The 10,039-nt window shown below is 38.7% G+C and overlaps 1 protein-coding gene across 1 annotated transcript; it reads left to right on the top strand.

The window, feature by feature from the left end:
* Positions 1–5,949, top strand: ubac1 (UBA domain containing 1). The gene is made up of 10 exons (XM_022765222.1): positions 1–396; positions 1,471–1,591; positions 1,685–1,758; positions 1,877–1,984; positions 2,145–2,247; positions 2,818–2,926; positions 3,093–3,405; positions 4,116–4,202; positions 4,685–4,823; positions 5,777–5,949. The coding sequence occupies exons 1-10, from the start codon at positions 259–261 to the stop codon at positions 5,890–5,892; spliced, it is 1,308 nt and encodes a 435-aa protein (XP_022620943.1). The 5' UTR covers positions 1–258; the 3' UTR covers positions 5,893–5,949.
* Positions 5,950–10,039: the final 4,090 nt, after the last annotated feature.

Below are 10,039 nucleotides of genomic sequence, written 5' to 3'. Positions count from 1 at the left end.
TGTGTGTTAACAGGGGGAAATAAACAACTTGGCGAGCGCTGAACACACGAATCGGTTGCCACAGCACCGAAAACCGGCAGAGGAAACCGAAAATGGTCCTCAGCTAATCAGCGCCCGTTCTTGCTCTGTTGTCGGCGGATTTACAGAACGACGGCTAGCTGGGTGCTAACGTTAGCACGCTAGCTTGCCAGGAGCACATAGCAACTGCTGCTAGCTAACGTCACTGGACTGGTACTCTTTACTCTCAAGACTGTAGCTATGTTCGTCCAGGAGGAGAAGATATTCGCCGGGAAAGTGTTGAAAATACACATCTGCACCATGGACGGCACGGAGTGGTTGGAGGAGGTCACGGAAGACACCACTGTGGAGAAACTGAAGGAGAAGTGCTTGAAACATGTAGGTTTTGGGGTTGTTTGTGTCTCCCCTGTTGCTTTTTTTGTCCTGTCATTCCTCTGCCTGGGGTGTTTGCCGTCTACCATGCCCTCTGTGTAAACTGTCAGTGTCGGTGTCACTAGCTTTGTATTTATAGTAACTGGGTAGACTTTGCTATTTATAATTTAGCAGGTTGGCTGCCCCTCTCAGGCTAGCTAGAGCTAACAGCCCGACTCTGCCCCTTTTCTGCTCCCACAGAGCATGCTGATTTTCAGCTTGTCTATTATTACACAGCTCATTTCTCCTCTCCTTCTATGGTCTATAGCATAAACTCCAAGTCTTGGTTTAATGTTTGCTTCTCATGAAAACATGGGAAAATGCACAGACTGAATAACCTATTTCATTCCAGAGATGCAATGACTTGTCAATTAACTGAGGAGTCAAACGTGAGGAGAATAACTATTTTGATGATGGATTAATCATGAAAGTTATTCAAGCAAAATTGTCATGGCTGTTTTCATCCTCTCAAATATGAAGAATCTCTGCTTGTGTTTGTTTTGTATTACTGTTATTGAATACTTTTATCTTTGCCTGCTGGTTGGACAAAACAAGACCTTTGAAGCCTTCACCTTGGATTTGCAGAAACTGGGATGGATATATTTCACAATTCTTTGACATTTTACGAAACAAACATTTCATGGGAGATTGACAAAATAAGCATCAGATGAATCCATGATAAAAAAATAATTGTTAGATGCAGCCCTATGTAATTTAAAAACACACAATTTTCACTTTGAATATGCAGTTCTTGTTTGATCGATGATAAGAATTAATTATTAAGCAAAAATGCCAGATATATTGTGTTGTTGTCTATTTAATTTGAGAATTTGCTGCTTGTCACTTTTATATTATTGTAAATTGAATACAGTCAGGTTGCAGACAGGATGTCAGTTGGCCTCAGAAATTGTGACTTTTTTTATACTAAATGATTACCCCAGAAGATATTTGGCCAATTATATGATAATGAAAATAATTAAAAAGTGCAGTCCTGTTCGCTTATTGTTTTCTGAGCTGGTTTATATTGTGCTTGTTTTGTAGTATGTACATGGAAGTCTAGAAGACCCCAAAACACTTACCCACCATAAACTTATACACGCTGCTACAGAAAGAGTCCTCACTGACACTAAAACAGTCGCTGATGAAAATCTAAAAGATAAAGGTACGTAACCCTCTAATTGATACGTTTTTGGGATTATGAGAAAAGAATTGACACTGTTTTTCATGAACTGAGCATGTTTCATATGTGCTGTAGACGTTTTGCTGCTCATAAAGAAAAGACCGCCACCGACCCCTCCAAAGATGGCAGATGTTACTTCAGATGAAAAGGTTAGTTTATTAAATTTTTTGTAAAGAAATGAAATTTCCTTTGTCATGTTTTCAAAGTCTGCACAACTTACCTGGTGCCAGCTTCTTATTAAATCTTTGTTGTTCATGGTTTTCACAGAAGAAACAAGATAACAAAGCTCCAGACAAAGATGCTATCCTGAAAGCCACCGCCAACCTGTCCACACGCCACACTGACCGCACTGTTACCCAGCACAATATCAGAGATGTGAGGATCTCAGAATCATGGCTTTAGCTTACAATGTGTACATTGACACACAGATGTATAACAAAAAATGTAGATTCTGTGAATAAGTAGTTAACGTTATAGTGTCAAAGATGGTATTGATTTTTGATGTGTTGTTCTTGTTGTGTTCGTGTTGTTCCAGTTTCAGACGGAGCTCAGAAAAATCCTGGTTTCTCTCATTGAAGTTGCTCAGAAGCTTCTTGCCTTGAACCCTGATGCTGTTGAACTCTTCAAAAAGGCCAATGGTGAATCATACAATCACTTAAAACAATTTCCAAGTCAATATCAATAATCCCAACATCAGGAAAACTAAGATGATAGAATATTTAGTTTGATATGTACCAGACATACAGCAGAAATTCAATAATACATCCATCTATGAATGCTCCAGACCTTATATGCAATGAAATATTGTGCAGGGCTGTTGCCAGTCTCAGTGCACATTGGGCAAGAGGCGAGGTACACCCAGCACAAGTCACCAGTGTATTACAGGGCCAGCACTTACAAACACATTCACATCTGAGGACAGCATAAGGTTTCCAGTTGATATTTGAGCAGCAACCCGAGCACCCAGAGTTTACCAACACAGATATGGATATAACATGAAAACTTGGCACGGTCCACTCCACTATCAAGCCCAGTGCAGTGAACCACATTTAGAGTATCTGTTTTACATATGCGAGCCATGTTTTGATTAGTTCTGATATGTAAAATGTTGATGTATTGTTGCTGTAAAAACAGATCCTGACAGTTCACACACATTGCCTAGCCTTAGTTTCAGTCCTCTAATCTGTTGGTGATTCTGTGTCTTGCAGCGATGTTAGATGAAGATGAAGAGGATCGGGTGGATGAAACAGCCCTTCAACAGCTCACTGAGATGGGTTTCCCCGAGAGCAGGGCTATCAAAGCTCTCCGATTGAATCAGTAAGTCTGTACTTGTTAACTAAACATTCGCATCTCAAAATAAAAACCCAAATGATTGACTTTGATGTACATTCATACCAGACTTCCACTAAATAGTGGAATTGGTTTTGGTTCTGGATAGCTTGCGTACACCAGACTTTTCTCACCTACTCCTTTCTCTCTGCAGCATGTCAGTGACTCAGGCCATGGAGTGGCTGATTGAACATGTAGACGACCCCTCTGTAGACACGCCACTACCAGGCCAGGACTCTTCTGGGGCAGCAGGAGCCACGGCAGCTGCCACACCAGGCCCCTCTGCCTCAGCGTCTGCCTCACCGTCAGCCTCAGCCTCAGCCTCAGCCTCAGCCTCAGCTTCCGGTCCTAACCTTCTCCGCAGTCTCTCCAGCCAGTCGAGCACAGACGAGAGCAGCAGGCAGGACGAGCTCACAGAGATCTTCAAGAGGATCCGCAGGAAACGGGAGTTCAGACCGGACTCAAGGGTGGGTGGCATTATCAGGTTGGAGATTTCATACAGTGCGTTGACTATGACTTACTTTTCTAAAATTCGATCTCAGAGCTCACACCTGGGAAGCTGAAGACAGCTGTAATACTAACATTTACCGTAACTGGTCTCTGACGATTTGGATTGTTTTGCCAATTCCCAACATTGATGTGCCTAAGAGAAACCGGTATGTTTTCCATTACTCTTATGTAGTATTTCCACAAATCCTACAAACAGGGCAGATGCAAGACAGAAAAGGTTTTTACCAAAATACAAGTCTGATAACTAAAGTTGCTTGCAGCCTGCGATTGCATCAGCTAATATACAGTAGAAAGTAGTACAGATTATTGAAACATGTATTCATCAATATAAAGCACTAGTAACCTCATGGCTACTTGGTGGTTATAAAGTTTTTATATAAAATGTTGTGTTCGCAGTCCTCTCACTTCAGTAATTGTGGAGCTCAAGAGTATCTCCAAAAATAGAAAAGTGATTAAAGCCCCATCTCCAACCATATACTTCGAGGTGGCTCATATATTTTTTTAACATAGCTGCCACATGAGTGGTTGTAACACTATTTCAGTGCTTCTGCTGCTGTGCACAAATTAGTTTTTTTTCCCCAAGACGCTTGCTGGGCTCCGTAGAACTGCGACTGCGTATTTTATTGTAATTAGACTGACCACCCAATCTTTTTCTTTGTTTCTGCAGGCTGTCATCGCATTGATGGAGATGGGCTTTGATGAAAAGGAGGTGATTGATGCTCTGAGAGTCAATAACAACCAGCAGGACGCTGCGGTATGTTTACCCATACATGATGGTTGAGACTTGAGAAATACCTCTGTGTGCTGTTTGTGATGCAACTCCCAGCTTATCTGACTTGCAAGCAGATGGATGATGCTTAGAATATGTGTGTAAAAATACAGTGTAAAGTCACATTTGTGATTTTGAGCTATGTAAATCAGATTGACTGATTTAAGGATTTCACTTTCTTTTCTTTTTTTGATTAGATGGCAAGCTACAGATTTTACTCAGGCCACATTTGACCCATTGTCTTTATTAAAAACTCGGCAATGCTGTAATTTCTGTATCAATTTTTAAGGAGTATGCATTAGTTGAAGAGTAATAATCCAAATATTCTGCAGTGTCATTGTATGAAAATCAAATTTGGACACTGTTTTGTAGCTGATTCTGCACTCTGACCTCCATAAAGACATCAATGTACTTTCAAAATCTGAAATGGAACTTGGTCTCTTCACTTTGTCTTTCCCTTCCTGCAGTGTGAGTGGCTGTTGGGAGATAGGAAACCTTCTCCAGAAGATCTGGATAAAGGCATCGACACCAACAGCCCGCTGTTCCAAGCCATCCTGGAGAATCCAGTGGTCCAGCTTGGTCTAACCAATCCCAAGACTCTGCTAGGTACAGTCTAGCCAAATTTTGTAAATAGATTAAAAAAATCAGACACATCATGCCCTAAAGGAAAATCTTTTAGAAATCCCCAGCTAGAGCAGACCTAGCCGGGGCAACTAAATTAGTAAATGCTGTGAACTTTACAAACTTTACAAACAGTGTGATGTCTCAGGTCCTTTTCATACCTGTAGTACAGTTCATTTGGCCTGGACCAAGGAAAAAAATATTGTTGCATCTTAGCTCTAGTCTGGTTTTTGTTCACACTATCTAATTACATATGAACCAGGACCTGTAAACATGAAGTCATGTAGACTGACGAGTCAATTTTAGAGACTGTCATCCTGCACGGCTGAATGGACCCACATGGGGGAGTCAGATTTCGCAGACTGCTGTCAGGTTATATATGCAGCACTTAACTCTGTCTGCTTTGATTTATGTTCTCTGGTCTCACAAAGAAGCTCTTAAAGAAATAGCTCATTGTCACCATTATTGGTGGAGACAAGAACTGCATAGAAACTAGACAAGAAAAATATTTCCCTCATTTTTTATTGGGGAGCTGATCTTTTTTGAAGTCCTCATTACCAAATCATTATCAAATGTGCATGTGTATTACCATGGTTACCAAGTTACCAAGCCCTCTTAATCGTTCATAATCAGTGGATGGATTCAATAGTAGTTTAGCTTTTGAATGGAGGCTAAACTCAGTTTGTCATCACAAAATCTTCTTGGTCTGTTTTGCTGTCATACAACAAAAGAATCACACCAGAGTCTGATTGACAGCTTTTACACCAGCCCCAAAAAACCTGGACCAGAGTTTGTTTGAACCGGTTAGGTGTGAAACACCCGGAGAGTTTTTATTTATTTATTTATTTTTTATTAGACTAGGTTCTTACATATACATTAACAGGTTGCTGGTTTTGTTAAATATATTTCTTACCAGTGTATTTTGTGTTTGTGTGCAGCATTTGAAGACATGCTGGAGAATCCTCTGAACAGCACCCAGTGGATGAACGACCCTGAGACTGGCCCTGTCATGCTCCAAATATCCAGAATCTTCCAGACCCTCAATCGCACATAGAGCCTCCTGGTGACCCCCCCCTGTGTGACTGTGGCAGCTTGTGTGTGTGTGTGTGTGTGTGTGTGTGTGTGTGTGTGTGTGTGTGTGTGTGTGTGTATATGACCATATTGGGGTGTGTATGACCATATTGGGGTGTGTATGTGTATGAGAATGTGTGGGTATCTGAGTATGGCAGAGACACAAGTATTCTTTTTGCCTTGTAAAGACAAAGCTCGAGGAGTCAAAGTATGAATTAAGATGTTATACATATAACTATTTATAACAGTACAGTAAAAACACTTATACAAAACAAATCTTAACATAAACATTATTATTACAGTAATTATTAAAAAAATGAAATTTAGTATGTTGTTTTTACATTCTAATGAGAACAATTTATAGTTATGACAGACATGATTTATTTTATATAATTTCTCCATGTGCAAAAATGACATCAGACATCAATTTAATGTTTACAGCTCAAAGACAACAGTTTTTGTATGTTTTGCAATATTTAAATATCAAATACAGTTTTGTCTGTCTCTTTAAATTGTTACATTTCATTTGTGGTGAATGTGTGGAAGACTTCTGTCAGTATCGTGTTTTTCCTTCTCCCCATTTGTCTTGTTTTCATCACAGTAACTGCTTACACTTGAGAGGCTGGTGGTCAAAGTTCGGTGTTTGTGAGGCTCATTGAAAATGGGCTTTCAGACACATTACCTCTCTCTCCATTCATGGCTGTGAGGTCACTGTAAGTCAACCACCTCTCAGTTTAAAGAGGAGAACATTTGTCCTTGAGCTTCTTTGAGAATATTTATTTGACTTTCTTGCCTTTTAGAGGAAAGCTGTACACTAAACTGTTCGTGTCTTAGTCATGTTTTTACAAGAAAACAATATACTGTATTAGGCCTGTGTGTTTATTGTTACTGTGCTCTTGAATGTCATATTATCATGTTGCATTCATTTAGCACTCGTTCACTTCTATGAATATTGCTCACTGCAGCACCAAGGAAGTTAAAAGAAGGGTTTGTGTTTTGTCTAAAAAAGGCTGTAGTGGGATGTTAACTGAAGCTGAGCCTAATCAAAAAGGGTTTTGCCTTTTTAACCTTTAATTTGAATGATGAAGATGCATGCTCACTTCAAACTACAGAGATGCAACCATCTTTATACACGCAAAGAAATACTAATGGAATTTGAGACGCAACCAGTGTTGGTCTTTTGGTTTACTTTTTTCTTTTGAGAGCAACGAACATTTATGCTGTCACACTAAACCAAAATGTCACTATATAACCTGCCTTGTCATTAGATGTATCCTTTGAAAATACCCTGTATTTCTGTGCAATAGCAAGGACTTGTGTTGACCTGTAAAGAAATATATTTGATTTGAGTGTTAGAGATGTGTGAACCGCAATGGGTAGTGTGTTATACAATATTAGCCTTTGCATTGAGTACTTAAAATCTCCAGCTACAGCAAGGTGAGCTCCGCCTCCCCTAGTTGTACTGAGGGTTTAAAAACAATATGGAGGGTGGTGTGTTTTGCCAAGGTTTTGAGTGTTTTTATTCAATATTTAAAATGTGGTATTGATGTGACTTTCTGCTCAGGGAGGCTGAGATTGTTTTTCTAAACCTGTCATTATGGCAAACCTCTGCTCACCCCGTTCTAGTTTGGCATTTGAAAATGGCTTTAACTAAACTGTCTAGAACTTTGCTTATGAATAAGAGCACTACAAGACATGGTTTCGTAAATGCAATATTTGAAAATATTTAAATGTTTTTAGAGAGAAGTGTTTGTTTGAACTATGTATATTGCATTATTTATATCAAAGCCAAACTAGTAACTTTTTTTTATTTATAACATTTTTAGCAAACCTCGAAGCTAATCTACAAATGTGAAAAAAAATTAAATGATTCAAATGTTGTTTTTACAAACCATTATAATGTGCTTATGGACCGGTAGGTCACAGTGTAATTTGAAGTAGTGCAACTTGTTTGAATTGAGGAGGATTTCTACGCATCTGGAAGCCTCTCTGCACACTTTCCGCACTGCAGTGGACCTTTATTATGGCCACAGTGATCAGCTGTCTCACCACCAACTCCACACTTGGCATTGGCATGCATACAAACCATCTCTCTCCCATAATATCTTGAAACAAACATTGGGGGATTGTACGTTTTGAGGAAAACGGTCGTCAGAAAATGCTGATTTCTTTTCAACATGGTCAACAGGAACAGAAAAGAACAAAATGAACTGTATTGCTTAGGGACACTGAAGAATTGTTGGAGTCACAGGTTATTGTTTTCACTCAGCTTTCATGCAGGACTGTCCCAGATCAACAACCTATGCAATATACTCTCACAGTCTGTTCATTCAAACAGCCTCATGGCAACTGGCATCTAAATCACTATTGCATTAAAGTTATTTTTGTGGCTGTATTCTTTGGAGTCTGTTGTTTTTAAGTGACTGAAATCCACTGGTAGACTGGTTGCATGTGTAGCAGATGAGTTTAGGATGGAATTGATCAGTTTGTTTGGTGAATAGGGGAATTTATTGTGTGAAGATGTGTGATATCATTCTGTCATATTCTGTCTTCTGCACACTTCTCTGTCTTCCTTGAGCTGCTTTTGAGCAAGCTGTCTCCCATTTAGGTCATCCTCAAGTTCACCCTGTAGCTTTTTATTCTCAGAAGCTGGTTGATGGTTTTCATGAGTCAGATGGTCCAGTTCCTCTGCTTCCTTCTGCTGCCGGGAGACAGCAGCCTCATAGTCCCACTGCTTAACTTTCGACTGCAGCGAGGAAACAGTGTTGTCCTTGGTTTCAATATCACTTTGAAGATTTTGAATATTGAAGTGCAGGGATTGAATTTCATTGTCTTTTTCAAGAGTTGGTCTTTCAATGCATTGATTTTAGCACAATTCACCTTATCACGCTCTATTATTTCTTTTTTGTCATCATTTTATGAATGCACATATATTTGCTTCTTTCTCAGCTGGTTTAAAGAATGCAGCTGTTTTTAATTCAGAAGAGCAAATCATTTTTTGTGTAAGATATTTTTTTGTAATGTTTTAGTATACATACGGAATGTATATTTTCTACTTAAATGTTAATTTTTGCAAAACTTTAGTGAACAAACTGAAGAATCACTAGCATGCTCTTGTCAAGACAATGAAGATTCAGGTGGGTTTGAAACAAATTTCAACTGTTTCTTTTGGATTTCTTACAGTTTTGATGTGTGCCAGTCTTATCTCTTACCTCACTTAAAGGAGTTTAGCAGTACTCTCGAATCTCTTCCTCAATCTCTTTCACAGTATCTTGAGAGAGCCCAGGGCCTGCAGAGGAAAAGACCCCCTGATTTATCTCTGTCCATTTTCTTATCTTAAAAAAGGACCTTTGCCTTATTGATAATTTGTCTTGAATGTAACTGGGATACAATCTGGCTTTTTAGAAACAAACTAACATATCCTCAAATTCTACATTACACTGTAAGTCAGTCCAGTCAGTCAGTTCACCCAAATTCCAAAAGAAAAAAAAGTATCCTTTCCTTTTCTACTAGTACCAACAGATATTATTTTGACTTTATACAAATTGAGTGATGGCACAAAAACCGTTTTACAAAACCGCTCTAATGTTGCACCAGATTTCACCACTAGATGACATCATTGGTCAAAGTCACAAGGACAACACAGGACTATACTAATAAAAACGTGTACATATATTGTGAAGATCTCTACAATATCAGAGACACTTGCACAAATGTACTTTATCTTCAGTAAAACTGCACTTAATTGTTTTTTCTTTTACACAGGGTACTAGTGGTGTTTCTTTGGATTGTTTTTTACATTTTTTGTAAGGTATATTTATTTTCAGTATCATTTAATTATTTTATATTTAGTTTTATGTCTTTGACTATAGATTGTGCCAGCTCTTTGTTATCATTGTATTCCTTTGACTTTATTTTACAGGTCCATTATAACCTAATAATTTCCTTGGAGATTTCCTGGAAAGAACTATGTCATTTGGTACTAATTACTGGGAAAATAGAGACAAACTCCTGTTATTTCAGTTATTTTAGATAGCACTTAGTTGTGTTAAGTTATTGATTTGCAGAGGAATTTTCTTGAAAGACCTACATTTCATTAATTATCTCTATGTAGAGTTATGAACTTGAAC

This window comes from Seriola dumerili, unplaced genomic scaffold (genome assembly GCF_002260705.1).
Source record: "Seriola dumerili isolate Sdu_G_001 unplaced genomic scaffold, Sdu_1.0 BDQW01000668.1, whole genome shotgun sequence".
NCBI lineage: Eukaryota > Metazoa > Chordata > Actinopteri > Carangiformes > Carangidae > Seriola > Seriola dumerili.
This window is presented reverse-complemented; position numbering and strand designations above follow the sequence as displayed.